This window comes from Nyctibius grandis, chromosome Z, assembly GCF_013368605.1.
Source record: "Nyctibius grandis isolate bNycGra1 chromosome Z, bNycGra1.pri, whole genome shotgun sequence".
Classification (NCBI taxonomy): domain Eukaryota; kingdom Metazoa; phylum Chordata; class Aves; order Nyctibiiformes; family Nyctibiidae; genus Nyctibius; species Nyctibius grandis.
The window spans coordinates 56,243,039-56,261,551 of NC_090695.1; the positions used below are offsets into that span (position 1 = coordinate 56,243,039).

At 41.4% G+C, this 18,513-nt stretch overlaps 1 protein-coding gene across 2 annotated transcripts in view; it reads right to left on the reverse strand.

The window, feature by feature from the left end:
• Positions 1 to 18,513, reverse strand: part of MAN2A1 (mannosidase alpha class 2A member 1) — a 146,875-nt gene that overhangs the window by 85,922 nt on the left and 42,440 nt on the right. For both annotated transcript variants that reach the window (XM_068422413.1, XM_068422414.1), the window contains exons 6-8: positions 17,583 to 17,756; positions 14,968 to 15,154; positions 5,327 to 5,504 (exon numbers count right to left, since the gene is read on the reverse strand). In XM_068422413.1, the coding sequence (XP_068278514.1) occupies positions 5,327 to 5,504; positions 14,968 to 15,154; positions 17,583 to 17,756 (539 nt within the window). The remainder of the gene's footprint in view (positions 1 to 5,326; positions 5,505 to 14,967; positions 15,155 to 17,582; positions 17,757 to 18,513) is intronic.

Consider the following 18,513-nt stretch of genomic DNA (forward strand, 5'->3'; position numbering starts at 1 on the left):
TGTAGTGACCATCAGATGGCAGAGTTCAGGATCTCATGTGGCAGGAACAGAATAGCTAGCAGAATCACAACCCTGAACTTCAGGAGGGCCAACTTTGGCCTTTTCAAGCAATTGCTAGGGGAAATCCCATGGGACAGGGTACTAGAAGGTAAGGGGGCCCAACATAGTTGGTTAGCATTCAAGGACTGCTTCTTCCGAGCTCAAGATCAGAGCATTCCAACAGGTAGGAAGTCAAGGAAGGGTACCAGGAGACCTGCATGGTTAAACAGGGAACTGCTGGGCAAACTCAAGTGGAAGAAGAGGGTGTACAGATCATGGAAGGAGGGGCTGGCCACTTGGGAGGAATATAAGTCTGTTGTCAGAGGATGTAGGGAGGCAACTAGGAAAGCTAAGGCCTCCTTGGAATTAAACCTTGCAAGAGAGGTCAAGGACAACACAAAGGGCTTCTTCAAATACATTGCAGGTAAAGCCAACACTAGAGGTAATGTAGGCCCACTGATGAATGAGGTGGGGGCCCTGGAGACAGAGGATAAAAAGAAGGCGGAGTTACTGAATGCCTTCTTTGCCTCTGTCTATACTGTTGGAGGCTGTCCTGAGGAGCCCCGGACCGCTGAGGCCCCAGAAGTCAGGATAGAGGAGGAATCTGTCTTGGTAGATGAGGGCTGGGTCAGGGACCAATTAAGCAACCTGGACGTCCATAAATCCATGGGCCCTGATGGGATGCACCTCCAGGTGCTGAGGGAGCTGGCAGAAGTCATTGCTAGGCCACTCTCCATCATCTTTGCTAAGTCGTGGGCAACGGGAGAGGTGCCTGAGGACTGGAGGAAAGCGAATGTCACTCCAGTCTTCAAAAAGGGCAAGAAGGAGGACCCAGGTAACTATAGACCAGTCAGCCTCACCTCCATCCCCAGAAAGGTGATGGAACAACTTGTCCTTGGTGCTGTCTCTAGGCACATCAAGGATAGGGGGATCATTAGGGGCACTCAGCATGGCTTCACCAAGGGGAAGTCATGCTTAACCAACTTGATAGCCTTTTATGAGGACGTAACGCGGTGGACAGATGATGGTAAAGCTGTGGATGTGGTCTATCTCGATTTCAGTAAAGCGTTTGACACGGTCTCCCACAGCATCCTCGCAGCTAAACTGAGGAAGTGTGGTCTGGATGATCGGGTAGTGAGGTGGATTGTGAACTGGCTGAAGGAAAGAAGCCAGAGAGCAGTGGTCAACGGGACAGAGTCCAGTTGCAGGCCTGTGTCTAGCGGAGTCCCTCAAGGGTCAGTACTGGGACCAGTACTATTCAATATATTCATTAATGACTTGGATGAGGGATTAGAGTGCACTGTCAGCAAGTTCGCTGATGACACAAAACTGGGAGAAGTGGCTGATGCGCCGGAAGGCTGCGCAGCCATTCAGAGAGACCTGGACAGGCTGGAGAGTTGGGTGGGGAGAAATTTAATGAAATATAACAAGGGCAAGTGTAGAGTCCTGCATCTGGGCAAGAACAACCCCATGTACCAGTACATGTTGGGGGCAGACCTGTTCGAGACCAGCGTAGGGGAAAGGGAGCTGGGGATCCTAGTGGACAACAGGATGACCATGAGCCAGTAGTGTGCCCTTGTGACCAAGAAGGCCAATGGCATCCTGGGGTGTATTAGAAGGGGTGTGGTTAGCAGGTCGAGAGAGGTTCTCCTCCCCCTCTACTCTGCCCTGCTGAGGCCGCATCTGGAATATTGTGTCCAGTTCTGGGCCCCTCAGTTCAAGAAGGACAGGGAACTGCTAGAGAGAGTCCAGCGCAGAGCCACGAAGATGATTAAGGGAGTGGAACATCTCCCTTATGAGGAGAGGCTGAGGGAGCTGGGTCTCTTTAGCTTAGAGAAAAGGAGACTGAGGGGTGACCTCATTAATGTTTATAAATATGTAAAGGGCAAGTGTCATGAGGATGGAGCCAGGCTCTTCTCAGTGACATCCCTTGACAGGACAAGAGGCAATGGGTGCAAGCTGGAACACAGGAGGTTCCACTTAAATATGAGGAAAAACTTCTTTACCGTGAGGGTGACCGAACACTGGAACAGGCTGCCCAGAGAGGTTGTGGAGTCTCCTTCTCTGGAGACATTCAAAACCCGCCTGGACGCGTTCCTGTGTGATATGGTCTAGGCAATCCTGCCCCGGCAGGGGGATTGGACTAGATGATCTTTCGAGGTCCCTTCCAATCCCTAACATTCTGTGATTCTGTGAACTCTGTTGCGCTCCAGATCTCCAACATATGCTCAACCCAAGCTGACTGTTGATCAAAAAATTAGCATTTGCTTTCAGAAGCTGTTTTTTTAAAGCTATATACAAAGAAATTGGGTTTAGAGATGTAACCCGGGGGAGTACAAAAAATTCATTATCTTCTGGTCATGCTCAGTCAAATAAGGCAATAACAGCCCTTTACAGGATAGGTCAAAAGATGGTACCCTCAAGCCTGAGGGGTACAAGAAAAGGGAAAAAATAAAATAGGGAGAGGGACTGATGTCAATGTTGCCAGTATTGAGAGATGCTGTTAAAGAAGGCAAAAAACGGCAAACTGGAGTTTGGATGAGAGCGGAAAAACAATTAATGGAAGTGGGAACAGTCCAGAAGATCACAGTACCACAAGTGTCCTCATAATAAACTATAGTAATTCTTCAAATTTAAATTAAGTCACTTTTTTTATTATTTTTAACAAGCAGCATACAAAGTAGCATCCTACAATTCACAACACCAGAAAACAAGCTTTTAGTAAAAATCTTTTGAAAGTGACTTGGAATACAAGGACTATTACTGTGACAACAAAGATATGCTATTTCAACATTTGAAAAAAAAAAAACAAACAAACAAAAAAACCCAACAAACTGTATTCACTCCTCAAAATCATTCAGAAGATCCAAGTATCTGTTAGTTGGATACAGTATGATAACTTGCCACTTTGAATGGCAGTAAAGCAGAGAAAGAGACATATTGCCACAGAAATCCCAATGTTAGTGGTCCTTGCCTTATCAGGTACTCCTAGGACACTTAACCTTTTTCCTTCCTATCATAGACACGTACAAAACAGAAGTAAGGAGGCAAAAAAAAAAAAAACCAAAACAATGGACCAAGAGAAATGAGGTTAGGGGATGTCCCTTCTGTATGCTGGGTTACATCAGAGGAAGAAAACCTCACTAAAGGAACCAGCAAAGTCAAACAAAACTCATTCTACTGTCAGGCTATTTCAGAAACTGTGAAATAACCTGGCAGAGTCTTCTATTGGCATATAAAGTCTCAGATTATTTTATGCCTAACAGATGCAAAGGAGATCTCCAAATGGGAGATTTAACTCCCTGAGAGCAAAATAGATACCTTTTACAGTAATCTACCACATACTTTTAGGATCATAGTATAGTTGCTGGCATGAAAATCTCAATGCTAACAGACATATCCACTAGATAAACATCTCAGACTTGTCTGGAAAGGCAGATCAGAAAGGCAGAGTAGGCAGTCCCTTGTGTAAGTAGTAATATCCTAGGCATCTCAGCACTTAAGGAAGAAATGTGAACTCTTCCTGTATATAATCTAGGTTCTTACGAAGCTGAGTGTGACCTCTTACTTGCTTGTGGAGTTACAGTTCACTGGGGAAAAAGCATCAGAGTGTGAAAGTTCTCCACCTACGCTCACATTTCCAAGGATAATGACATCAGTTTAAAAAGAAAAACAACACACACTAACAAACAAGCAGAAAAAAAAAAAAACCAAACCCAAAACCATAAAGAAAAAATGCAACTAAATAAAGTGAAAAGAACACAATGCTCCAGTGCCAACAGTGCACCAGCTGAGCAAAGTACCCTAGGTATGAAGCTGCTGAATCGGAGGATTGCATATCTTTTTGTCTGGGTATTAAGACCCAGAAAAAGGGTTGGACACTTCTATGAGGGCCCCAAAGGCTGGTGTGATGCCCAAGGCAAAATCCAGGTGGGCAAGCCAGGGCTAAGGAAGTAGACTCCTAGAGGCTTTGACAATGGGCTGAGCAGGACAGGAGTGTTCCTTGAGGAATGACCTCAGTGCTAGAGCCTTCAGTTTTTGCCCCAGAGAAGAAATCATCCAGGCCAGGTTAGTAGGAATGGAGACTACAGAAAGTATGTTGCCATTAGTATCCAAAGAGTAACTACCTGCACACTATATCCATTTTTGAGTGGAGTAAAGCTGGTGATAGCAGCAAGCTTTAGTTTTAAAAGATAGGCTTTAGATTTAAAAGATTTAGAAGAGTACTCTCCAGGTCCATCTCCCTTTACTGAGACATAGCAGGCATTCAGATCCATCATGTCACCTGCATCCCAGAGAAAAAAGATGCAAAATCCAGCTCTCAGCCAAGCTGTGATTCCAAGAGATCATCTTTCTTATGCACAACACAAGTCCAGAAGTCAGAAGGAAGAACTAACACATTACAGGCACTACTCAAATCTGCAGTTTGAGGAATGCGGAAGGTCTCAGAAAAGGTGAGGAAAAAGATGCACACACAAACAACATACAAAAGAGACAAGACCTGGTTTAAAAAGCCTAAATGTGAAAGCAGCAATGGTATTCTCTCATGTGATACTCAAGAAAAAACAAGGTTGTGGTCCCCTATTTCTTATTCCTACACTGAGAGATGATGAAAAAGTTGTCTGAGTACAGAGAACACCTATCATACAAGAAGTCTCTAAAGTACTCAGCTTACACATCAGAATGTATGTAGGTTTATATTAACACTCAAACATAATTAATGATTTGAAGTGATATCTCATCTGATAATTGTGTTAGCATATTCAGTCCTTTTGGAGCCAGGTCAATCTCTTAGATTTTATTGTATCCAACATGTGCCAGCAATGGCACCTCTTAGGATTTTTTGTTTGTTTGTTTTGGGACATAAAACCAAGATGACCTAAGCAAAGCAACAAAATTTGCTTGAACTTCTAATAAGAAAATACAATAGTTTTAAATAACAAAGCCTATGAGCCTTAAATATCAGTGCCTGATACCTGTGAAAATGTGAGTACTAAGAAAACAATCAAATCTAATAGCTATTCTCTAAAATAATCTACTTTGGATACTATTTATAGTTTTCAAGCAGGTATAATTAATAGCAAAGTTTTTGTTTCGGAGGGAGAGGAGGTGGTAAAGGTAAAAAATGTAATCTGCCGAGACAAACCAATCTGCTGTCAAATAATATACAAAGCTCCACAGTTTCAAAAAAAAAAACCACCCAAAACACAACTTTTTTCCACAAAGAATCTCGAAATACTGACAAATATTGTTTTCTCCACAAAACAGAAAAAAGTGTTGTATTTACCTTAACGTGCCACTCAGGTTGAGAATTCATATAATCAAACAGCTTCTGATAATTCTGGTACTGATGATCCCATTCTGAGCTCTCAGCATAGCGGAAATCATCTCCTAGTGGAGCCAACAGAACTTTAGTACGGAAAAGCTTTGACTTCTTTCTGTATTGATCTAAAATCATCCAAGCCCTTGAGGAGGAAAAAAAAAAAGGCAATTTAGAGAACAGAAGAATAAAGGTCAACATTTGACAAAACAATTCTTAAGATATCAAGTTATGCATTAGAGTGACCCTAAACAAGACATACAATACTCTGCTACCTAATTTTTCAACAAAAAGCTGGATGCAATTCCTCCCACTAAACACCACATTCAACCTACTACTGTTGCAAACACTGTGCTAATTAAATCCTCCAATAAGCTTATCAAGCGCCATCTCAAACAGTAGGTGAGTCTGCATCAATTTGTTCCTGTGCTAAAGCTAACCTTCAGTTTAAGTTATGTTTACCTGCTTTATATTTAGGTAACAACCCAAATCCTCTCCAGCCCTTATTTACAATAATAAGCAAGCTCTTCTCATCCCCTCTGGTAATTCCCTTGGATACTTTGCTTCATATCTTCATGCCCTTGACAGAAACACAGCCCATAAATTAATCTTTGAGGAACTCCAGCCCTCAAAAAAAAAACCAAAAAAAAAACCACACAACAAAAAACCCAATACATTCCAGAGGAAGTTCACTACTAACAGTCACTGTTCCACCTTCAGCCAGCTTCTTACCTGTCTTAGAGCCAGCCCTCTTAAGCTTTAAGCACATCTTGAAAAATTAAGCCCACTGCTTTTCTGCTTTTGGCCTTTAAAAAAACGCCAAACAAATAACCCACACATGCACATATAGAAAAAAGGCAGTAAAATTATCCTTTGGTACCTACTAACTCTTTGACAGGTAAAATATCTGTCATTAAGCAGCAATGTATTAAAAGTTACAAGCCTGATGCCTGGGTTACTAAAAAGGTCCATTTCACCCCCTCCTCCTCCCAACCATAATCACTATCAAAATCTTCTGTGCCAATCCTCCCTAATTAAAGTTATGGAAATAATTTTAGTAGGGAGTACAAACCATAGTAACATATTTAAGAAAACAGTAATACAAATGACAAAGTTTTAAAGAGAAAAATAGCAAAATCCAGATTCCAGTGAGCTTTTTGTTTCTACACGTCTTTTTAATAAATGTTCTACCGAAATCTACTTTCAATTCATACTCTTGAAGATTTGTTATATAAACATTTATGTGAGAATTTAATCTAGTACAATATATTTGAAACCCATATTTCTTTGATCAGCAAGTCAGGGTTTATTTGTTTATCAGATTATAAAAGTATTGAGCAAACACAAGGTAAGTCTGTATTCTGCAGGGAGAATGGGGGCACAACAACATCTTTAGGATCTACATAGTTCTGCTGAGACTAGAATAGACCCAACTAGTGGCTTTGCCCACTCTCTGTCTGTAGTTTGATTTATAGATCAGATTACCAAGTATTTATGCTTGAATCAGTATTTTCCATGACTTTCAACAGGTTGCCGATTTAAACATAAAGACTTCCTCTCCACACAACTAACAGAACAATTGGCGCAACACAAGACTTTGTAATTCTACCTTCTAAGAAGCCAGTCTAACTCAAATTTTCTACATGCAGTCTACAGTTGGAAATATACTTCATGGCTTCACAGTCCCTACTACTGCAGCCCATACAGCACATGAAGCATTAGGGACTCACTCTTTGCTCAATTATCTCAACTAGAAAAAAAAAACATTTGGTGGATTGGCAATTTTCTGTTCAGATGATTTTCTGGAGGAGATGGCTATGCAGACAGGATAAGTACTTCCTAAGAGGGTGATCTCAGATTCTTGAGGTTGGCAATCACAAACATTAACCACCAATGCCACATCAGCAGCAATGTAATTCTGAACGGCAGTTGCATGTATGTTGACATTGCATGCAATATGACTAACCATAAAGAAAAAAAAAGCTAGAGAGTAAAACTGGGCTCTTGAACAATAAGGGGTGAAGAGGAAAGTCCATTTTCTACTCCTTCTCTGAAGCATGTAACTTGCAGTACAGAATCTTTCCTATTTCCATGCATGGAAGAGAGAGACACACCAAAAGAAGCTATGCTTCCTCTAACAAAACAACTCATTCCCATTCAAGGAAAAAAAAACAACAGCTGATTTTTGCCAGTGTGAGAAGCTAGAACTTCAGCATTCAAAAATATTGATAAGGACGCAGCTGCAAAACAGGGCAAGTGCAACAGCAATCTCTATAACCTAGGCTGTTATGAAGTGCAATTAAACAAGTACAGGCTTTAAATCAGGCTGCTGTTTCATTCCTTCCTACCAAATCACAACTAATGTGGCAAGGCAATGATAAATCCAACAGCTACTAGTCTTCAGTTTTCAATTCAGTATCTCTTCAGGATACACATATGGCCATAATAGTATTGAAATCAAAAGCAACAGTCCCAGCTGAGTATTCAAGATCTGTGTTTTATTAATTTTGTTGCAGCACTGAAGAAAGGTCAATGATCTAAACTTTGCCTCTAAATTAATCGAGTGTGTATCAAATACTTTTTTCAGATCCATGTAATGTAGATCTCCTGTATTTTTCCAGTCTTAAAAAACAAAGCAATCAGACATGAGAGACATTAATTACTGTGTTACAAACCTTTAACCTTGGAAAGCTTAAGATGTAAAGATAGATTTTCCAATTACTGCCGGATCTCATACATCTCTTCATTGTAACAACTGTAAAACTTACGTTGTTAGAAGGCAGATCAGAGGCTTTGGTTGCCTACAATATTCCAACTTTTACTTTTTCGTAAAATACAAATAGTGTTTTTAGCATTCTCCAGCAAAACACTACTTCCTACGTTCTAGTGGATTTATTCGAAAATACAGTGTCAAAAGCACAGTTCCTGTGTTCCTGCCAGTGTTCCAAATGTAAATAATCCAGACTCCCAACTTGAAGACCATGTGTTAGTTTTACTTTTCCCTTAGGTATTATCTACCATACTGCTGTTTCAGCTCCCTGTTAGACACAGAAACTGTTTTATGTTTCAGAGTTCATTTTGAGATGAATATCTCTTCAACTTGATCATATGTTCACTACATACCTGCCCCATTTCTTTTATTCTTTGATTTCATATGACATGGTGAAAGAACCATTTCTTTTACAAGGTCTAATTTAGATTGTTATGCAAAGGTTGCATCTTGGAAGTGCAGGGATAAATTAAGATCTAATTAAAAAAAAACAAAAACCTTAAAAAGCATTCCAAGCAGGCTCTCTACATTATGTTTATAGCCTATACATTCCAGGTATTTGTTATACAAGCTGTTATCTTCTACCAATATTTGTCTCAGATAATTGGGATACAAACTCAAGATTTTTCTTTTTACAACTTCGACTTAAAGACACATGAGCTTTCCTTCACATTTGATAAGCACTGGGTGTGTCATAATGATTCCTCTCTTGGATCTATTGTTCTCCTGTCACCTTCAGCTTTCATTTTTCTACTTTTAAAGAAAATTATTTTCTTCTATCACCATTCCAATTTCTACCTTAAAATGACAATTGTGATGTATTCTGGTTTTTGTTTTATCTTCAACAAAATTTTGTAATTGAGTTTTACTGACAAAGTGAAGTTTTCAAGATGCTTGGCAAAATTCATACACAGAAAAAGGACATGCAGACTTGACAGGTAGACAACCAATCACCATCACATCATCACTTCAAATCTCAGCATCAAGACTAGAACCAAAAAGTCACCCTGCTATCCTTAATACATTTGTTATACTCAGCAATTTACAACAATTGTAAACACCTATCCAAATTTCTGACTTTTGAACTTTGGACGGTTTGAAGGCCTGAAGATAGTAACAGGACCGTAGAATACAATGTTTTTCTGTAAAAACCTTTAGTAGTTCTATCTTCCCTTTCTTTTTTTTTTTCTTTTTTTTTTTTTCCCCTCCTCCCAAAACTCAAAAGTAGTGTTGTAAAACTAAACTTGATTCTTACCCATGGCAAAACAACTTGGTGTTCCAGGTTCCTTAGCTGCTTCCCAAGACAGGAACAAGAAGGCCAACCACCTCAAGGGTATGTATAGATATCACGGATCCTCTTGTGCCTCTCCTGGGAAACCTGCATGCTTGGCTACCTCTCTGAAATGCTTGTATACCAAGGCATGCAGCATGGGGAATAAACAGGAAGAACTGGAGATCTGTGTGAGGTCGCAGGGCCATGATCTCATTGCAATTACAGAGACATGGTGGGATAGCTCCCATGACTGGAATGCTGTCACGGATGGCTACGTACTTTTTAGGAAAGACAGGTCAGCAAGGCAAGGAGGTGGAGTTGCCCTTTATGTGAGAGAGCAACTGGAATGTATCGAGCTAAACCTAGGGATGGATGAAGAACGAGTAGAAAGCCTATCGGTAAGAATTAAGGGGCAGGCTAACAGGGGTGACACTGTTGTGGGGGTTTACTACAGGCCACCTGATCAGGAAGAGGAAGTAGATGAAGCCTTCTACAGACAGCTGGAAGTAGCCTTGCGATCGCAGGCCCTAGTTCTCATGGGGGACTTCAATCACCCCGGTATCTGCTGGAAAGACAACATAGCTAGGCACCCACAGTCCAGGAGGTTCCTACAGAGTGTTGACGATAACTTTTTGACACAGGTGGTGGAGGAGCCAATGCAGAGAGGTGCTCTGCTAGACCTTGTGTTAACAAATAACGAAGGTCTGGTTGAAGATGTGAAAGTTGGGGGTAGCCGGGGTTGTAGCAACCACGAGATGGTGGAGTTCAGGATCCTGAGTGGAGGAAGCAGGGCAATAAGTAGGATCACAACCCTGGACTTCAGGAGAGCTGACTTTGGCCTCTTCAAGGACCTCCTTGGGGGTATACCATGGGTTAGGGCTCTAGAGGGCAGGGGGGTCCATGAGAGCTGGTCAATATTCAAACATCACTTCCTCCAAGCTCAAGATCAGTGCATTCCTATGCAGAAATCAAGCAAAGCGGGCAGGAGACCTGTGTGGATGAGCAAAGAGCATCTGACAAAACTGAAATGGAAGAAGGAAGTCTACGGAATGTGGAAAAAGGGACAGGCCACTTGGGAGGAATACAGGAAGGTTGTCAGAGTATGCAGGGAGGCGACAAGGAAGGCCAAGGCCTGCCTGGAATTAAATCTGTCAAGGGACATCAAAGACAACAAGGGCTTCTTCAAGTACATCAGCAGCAAAAGGAAGACTAGGGAAAACATAGGCCCACTGCTGAAAGAGGAGGGTGCCCTGGTGACTGAGGATGCAGAGAAGGCAGAGTTACTGAATGCCTTCTTTGCCACAGTCTACTACTAAGGCCAGCCCTCAAGAATCCCAGACCCTGGACGTAACAAGAGAAAGTCTGGAGAAAGGAAGACTTTCCCTTGGTTGAGAAGGATCAAGTTAGAGATCATTTAGACAAACTGGACACCCACAAATCTATGGGTCCCGACGGGATGCACCCACGAGTGTTGAGTGAACTGGCAGATGTTATTGCCCAGCCACTCTCTATCATCTTTGAAAGGTCATGGAGAACAGGAGAGGTGCCTGAGGACTGGAGGAAGGCCAATGTCACTCCAGTCTTTAAAAAGGGTAAGAAGGAGAACCCAGGCAACTACAGGCTGGTCAGCCTCACCTCCATCCCTGGAAAGGTGATGGAGCAGCTCATTCTGGATGCCATCTCTAAGCATGTGGAGAAGGTCATCAGAAGTAGTCAACATGGATTCACCAAGGGGAAATCATGCTTGACCAATCTGATGGCCTTCTATGATGACATGACTGTCTGGGTTGACGAGGAGAGAGCAGTGGATGTTATCTACCTTGACTTCAGCAAGGCTTTTGACACTGTCTCCCATAATATCCTCATAGGAAAGCTCAGGAAGTGTGGGTTAGATGAGTGGACAGTGAGGTGGATCGAGAATTGGCTGAACGACAGAGCCCAGAGGGTTGTGATTAGCGGTGCTCAGTCTAGTTGGAGGCCTGTGGCTAGTGGTGTTCCCCAGGGGTCAGTACTGGGTCCGGTCTTGTTCAACTTATTCATCAATGACCTGGATGAAGGAACAGAGTGTACACTCAGCAAATTTGCTGATGACAAAACTGGGAGTGGTGGCCGATACACCAGAAGGCTGTGCTGCCATTCAGCGAGACCTGGTCAGGCTGGAGACCCAGGCGGAGAGGAACCTCATGAAGCTCAACAAAGGCAAGTGTAGAGTCCTGAATCTTGGGAGGAATACCACCATGCACCAGCACAGGTTGGGGACTGATCTACTGGAGAGCAGCTCTGCAGAGAAGGACCTGGCTGTTCTGGTGGACAAGAAGTTCACCATGAGCCAGCAGTGTGCCCTTGTGGCCAGGAAGTCCAATGGTATCCTGCGGTGCATTAGGAAGAGTGTGGCCAACAGGTCAAGGGAGGTTATCCTGCCCTCTACGTGGCCCTCGTGAGGCCACATCTGGAGTACTGTGTCCAGTTCTGGGCTCCCCAGTTCAAGAAAGATAAGGAATTGAGCTTCTGAAGGAAATCTCGTGGAAGAAAGAAATTTACAGTTCGTGGAAGAAGGGTCTTGTCACTTGGGAGAACTATAGGGAAGTTGTCAGGACGTGTAGGAAGGCAACAAGAAAGGCCAAAGCCCTCTTAGAACTAAGACTGGCAAAGGAAGTAAAAGAGAACAAAAAGGGCTTCTTCAAATATATCAGTAGCAAAAGGAAGAACAGGGAAAGTGTGGGCCCTGTGATGAATGAGGCGGCAGCCCTGATAACCGCGGATGCAGAGAAGGCAGAGTTTATGAATACCTTCTTTGCTTCGGTCTTTAATCCTAAGACCAGCCCTTGTGATCTTCAGACCCTGGATGTAGGAGAGGAAGCCTGGAGGAGGAAAGACTCTCCACTAGTCAGTGAAGACTGGGTTAGCGATCAGTTATGGAAATTAAATACACACAAGTCCATGGGCCCCGATGAGAAGCACCCATGAGTGTTGAGAGAACTGGCTGATGTTGTTGCTCTACTGCTCTCCATCATTTTCGCAAGATCGTGGCAAACAGGAGAGGTGCCTGAGGACTGGAGGAAAGCCAATGTCACTCCAGTCTTCAAAAAAGGCAAGAAGGAAGATCTAGAAAACTACAGACCAGTCAGCCTCACCTCCACCCCTGGAAAAATGATGGAGCAGCTCATTCTGGAGGTCATCTCTAAGCACATGGAAGAGAAGAAGGTTATCAGGAATAGTCAGCATGGATTTACCAAGGGGAAATCATGCTTGACTAACCTGATAGCATTCTATGATGTCGTGACTGAATGGGTAGATGCAGGGAGACCAGTGGATGTAGTCTGACTGAATGGGTAGATGCAGGGAGACCAGTGGATGTAGTCTACCTTGACCTTAGCAAGGCGCTTGACACAGTTTCCCATGACATCCTCGTGAGCAAACTCAGGAAGTGTGAGGTAGAAGAACAGACAGTGAGATGGATTAAGAACTGGCTACACAATAGAGCCCAAAGAGTGGTAATCAATGGTGTCAAGTCCAGCTGGAGACCTGTAACTAGTGGAGTCCCCCAGGGATCAGTGCTGGGTCCAGTCCTGTTCAACATCTTCATCAACGACCTTGATGAAGGGACAGAGTGTCTTCTCAGCAAGTTTGCTGATGATACAAAGCTGGGAGGTTTGGCTGATACACCTGAAGGCCGTGCAGCCATTGAGCATGATTTGGACAGACTGGAGAGCTGGGCAAAGAGGAACCTGATGAGGTTCAACAAGAATAAGTGCAGAGTCCTGCACCTGGGAAGGAATAATAAAATGCACCAGTACAGGTTAGGAGGCGATCTGCTAGAGAGCAGCTCCGTGGAGAAGGACCTTGGAGTCCTCATGGACAACAAGTTATCCATGGGACAGTAATGTGCCTTTGTGGCCAAGAAGGCCAATGGTATCCTGGGGTGCATTAAGAAGAGTGTGTCCAGCAGATCGAGGAAGGTCCTCCTCCCCCTCTACTCTACCCTGGTGAGACCTCATCTGGAGTATTGCGTTCAGTTCTGGGCTTCTCAATTCAAGAGGGACAGAGATCTACTGGAGAGAGTCCAATGGAGGAGGGCTACGAGGATGATTAAGGGACTGGAACACCTGCCTTATGAGGAAAGGTTGAGAGACCTGGGGCTTTTTAGTCTGGAGAAAAGAAGACTGAGAGGGGATCTGATTAATGTGTATAAATATATGAGGGCTCGGTGTCAAGAGGAAAGGGGCAACCTCTTGCCCCTTGTGCCCTGCAATAGGACAAGGGGCAATGGATGCAAGCTAGAGCACAGGAAGTTCAACCTCAACATGAGGAAGAACTTCTTTACCATAAGGGTTACAGAGCACTGGAACAGGGTCCCCAGACAGATTGTGGAGTCTCCTTCTCTGGAGACTTTCAAGACCCGTCTAGGTGCGTTCCTGTGTAACCTGCCCTAGATTGGTCCTGCTCTGGCAGAGGGGTTGGACTCCATGATCTCCAGAGGTCCCTTCCAACCCCTAACATTCTATGATTCTATAAATTACTGGAGAGAGTCCAGCGAAGGGCTACAAAGATGATCAGAGGACTGGAGCATCTCTCTTACGAGGAGAGGCTGAGAGAGCTGGGTCTGTTCAGCTTGGAGAAGAAAAGACTGAGAGGGGATCTTATTAACATTTACAAATACCTTAGGGGTGAGTGTGAAGAGGAGGGGGCCACACTCTTTCTCAGTGCTGCCCAGTGACAGGACAAGGAGCAGTGGGCACAAACTGAAACATGGGAAGTTCCATCTAAATATGAGGAGGAACTTCTTTACTTTGAGGGTGACAGAGCACTGGAACAGGCTGCCCAGGGAGGTTGTGGAGTCTCCTTCTCTGGAGATATTCAAAACCCGCCTGGACGCAACCCTGTGCAACAGCTCTAGGTGAACCTGCTTTGGCAGGGCGTTTGACTAGATGATCTCCAGAGGTTCCTTCCAACCCTTAACCATTCTGTGATTCTGTGATTCTATTTGAAAAATAAAATCAAGGTTAAGACGATTTCCCCCTCCCCCACCCCCCAGACATTTAAGACACAAGACTCAGATTCACTTAAAGGGTCCACTTCAGGAAACCTAGGACACAGATTGCCAAGTTTTGCAAGGATATACCATGGAAAATATCTCACCATTTGCAGTTACAGCATACTACACCATGCTGTCCCTGAAGTCTTCCACTAGCAGGAGACAGATCACCCTCTATTCATAAAATCCGCAAAAACTACTGTAAACTAGTAACATGACTATAACCAAACAGATCACTATGTTCTGCCTAGCATCAGAGATAGTAATAGTTAGACTCATGTATCATGAATGTAAAAGCAAAAAATTTAATGCAATCTTCCTTAATTACAACCTATCTCCAAATTTCCCTGTCAATTATGTTCTGAACTTATGAGCAAACACTAGGTTAAGCAATAGGTATTATTTTCCTACAACAAGTTTATTTTAATAACTACATGAATTCACCAAGTTATGCCAGATATCATCTTTGATCAGTATACCTTTTTTTTTTAAAAAAAGTTATTACTTTGCAGAATATGTAAAAACTGTACCTGTGTTGAACATTTCCAGCATGAATGGCTTCTGGTGGAACTCTCCATGGACAGCTTACTCTTCCTCCAGGAAGACGTTTGAAATCAAACTGGCAGCAGATTTTTGGATCTGGACCACAAGTATGAGGAACATCATAGCTATAGAAAGGCATCATATGACAAAGGATATCTGTACTGGATCCCAAATCTGGAATTAAATACACAGAGCACATCTTTAAAATAAACTCTCTCAGATTTGACAAAACTAAATTAGTTCCATGTTCTTATTCCAAGAATTGTATTAAAAACATCAGATCAAGACAACTCCTTGCTTTGAATATCCATACTTGGAATCTACCTTTGTACCTTACATGTAGAGAGGTTAAAAACAGAGATACAACCAAGACTGGAAGGTTCCAATCAAGCACCAGCTGATTGAGAAAGACAGGAACAAAACATTAGCCTTTTTTCTATCCAGATAAATCTCATTATTTCCAAAATTGTAGATGTGAACAAAACACATATTCTATACTTTGAGTGAATCAAAACCATACAAAAAAACCTCCACAACGTCAAAAAACTAAAACCGAAAAAAAAAAAAACAAACCAAAAACCAACCACCCTGCTGTCATTACCTCATCAGCACAATATTTGAATTGGTTTGCTTTAGTAATATCTTAATTTCTTGAACACATAACTTCAATACATTAATACGACAATTCTACACACTTGTAGATAGATTCTGTGCACTTGTACATAGACTTAAATAGAATTCTATGCGCTTCTGAGACCATCTTTGCAATCCTAACTTTTCCATCTAGTCAGTCCATTCCCTAAAGTTTAACCCACCAGGAGCAGAGATACACACACATTTAGTCAAGTCTCAAAAGAAGGTCTTTCAAAATTTAACTTTAAAGAGAACCCTGATTTCTCATAGAATTTGAGAACCTTAAGTTTACTCATCTGGTAAAACCCCTAAATGCTGATTACCTATTTCCAGCACTAATGACTTAAAGTAATTTTATGCTGAAAAAGAGCAATGAATGCTGTAGATGTGCCACAGAACCTGGCTCCTAAAGTATGTCAACAATACATCTGAAAATACTCTTCAAAATCTTAACAACATAAATCTTCACAGTTCCAATCCAGACCTTTTCTCTAAATATTTCACTACTAATTACTTATTACTAAAAAGGTAATATTCCATAGATATATGCATTTACTTTTCAACTACAGGAGTCCTCTTTATCTCAGGTAAAACATCTACATATTATGGCAGCTGAGTGTGCAGTGATCTTTGATACGTGATCTGTTTTGAAAAGCCTTCTTTTGAAGCCCAGACACTAGACCTTATCATACCCATGATTTACATACGTAACTTATTTAGGAAAAAGGCCTGTCAATTACATATTCTGTACACTGAGTGGCATACACCAACATTCAAAGAAAAATCTTTGAAGTGTCAGTATGCGACAAATTCTTTTCTACAGTGGCATGATTTCCTCAAGTCATGTTTACTTGTGCAGCAGATTGCTTTCTCTGAATACCCTCCTTCCTGCAATTTCCGACTAAAACACAGAGGAACTAAAAAGCTTCAAAGTCACTAGCACCTTTCAATACTAAGTATTAAATACATTCGTTTAACCCTGTATTGACAAAGCAGTGACATATTAGGTTACTTTAAAAAACAGAAAGACCAAATCCTCAACTACATACATTCACCATACAACTTACTGGAATGCTGGTAGAGTTCAAAGCAAAACAAAATATTCATACAGAAAACTACATTCATGTACAGACACATCAGTTTGCTAAGGTATAATCATTACATTACCTAAGAAAACTTTCATACTCTATATTGTACAAATAATGCTAAAAAAGCAATGACATTTATTCTAAGAATAAGATTTTAGATGAGAATTTCATTGCAAATTAAAATGGTGAAATGCTTTTAATCTATTTTTCTGACTAAAGATTGCCTACAAATTTCAAGTCCATAGAAAGCTACTGTAACTAATGACACTAATTTGTCACACCAGCTGAGGAAAACCGGTCACTTGAAAGTTTTTTCCTTAGTAAGAAAATAAACAAGACAAAGGTCTTCATCTTCAAATATTCACTTTTGGCCTTTTGCTTTTTTTTTTTTTTCCCTCTCCAAGAGAAATGTTCCTTCTCCTCCACTTTACTTCCACATAGTATGAGTAGGAGAAAGAAAACAAAGAAGTGAGAAAAGGAAAAAAGAAGATTCTACCCCATTTACTTTTTTCATATATACTTGTCAGGAGTGTGAGAAAAGGGAAATACGAGAAAGTAAAAGCACAAATGAAAGTGAAGAAACAGGAAGATCTGAGGAACAAGTGCAATAACACAGTTTTTATATTTAACCCCTTTCCTAACACACAGGTACTCACATTCCCATTCTGTTATTAAAAAAAAAAAAACAAAACCCTGAAACTTAATATAGATGAAAGACTTTTTCTTTTTTAACAGCACTGCAAGTCTAAAATTTTCAAGTCTAGACTAACTTCTCTAAATAACCTGTTCTGTAAAGATTTCCGTAATATTTATTCAAGTCGTCTCCATATTCTACCTGTGTAAATTAACAAAATAAATCAACATAAAGGAAAAATACATACCCCAGTTCTGTCTCCAAAAAAATTCTAGTGTCTTTTGTGTTGCAAAATGTTTTTTAACTGAGTAATGAACTCTCTGTATAAGCATATTGGAAAATCCTGTGCGTTTTAGAAGGTATGCCATTGTTGGTGAATGCCCAAAAGGATCAATTGCCCAACCAGACTTTGGTTTTACTCCTGTTGACAAATAAAAAGAAGTAGAAAGGGGAGAAAGTTTTACTTATCACTCAAAGAAAGCTATACCAATATAATTCCAATCAGTGCACTAAAGATAAAATTTCCAAGAAGACAAATTATAAAACTCAGCTGAGTGTTAAGCCTCCTGCAGAACACACCCTCGAACTAACAAGCTAGAATTAAACAGATAAACAAACAAAAAAAAAAGTCTTAGAGGCAACACATTCCGTCTTAACTACATAAAACCCCTGAGATTAGTACTTTACGTTGTTACACTATTTCAATTGTGTCTCAAACATCTTTACATGAATCATAACGAAATACATGTCCTTTTTCACTTTAAGTAGTTTACAGATGTTACAAGTGGAAAGGAAAGCTGAAAGGAAATGAACAGATGGAGATGGATTGACGTAGCTTGTTGAATTTTCACTGTAATTTAAATAACGTTAACCTTTGTTGGCTTTGGAACTAACTTGTCTTTTGGTTGGCAACCACTAGAATCATGTTGATTAATACTGTCTTTTCGCTGAACCTCATACTAGCAAATAAAGAAGCTATATCTAACTCTTTGTTTAACTGATTCTTCAGTGTGGTTCCTCAGGCACATTTTTACTGTCTTACCAAAAAAACAGTAGGGAATGCATTACCCTTTTATCAGGCCTTCCGTCCCCCCCATCTCTTACATCAAGCTGTGTCTGTGGAAATTGCAATCTAAGAAAAGCATAGTGAAACAGCTTTTCAAAATCATTTCAGTTAA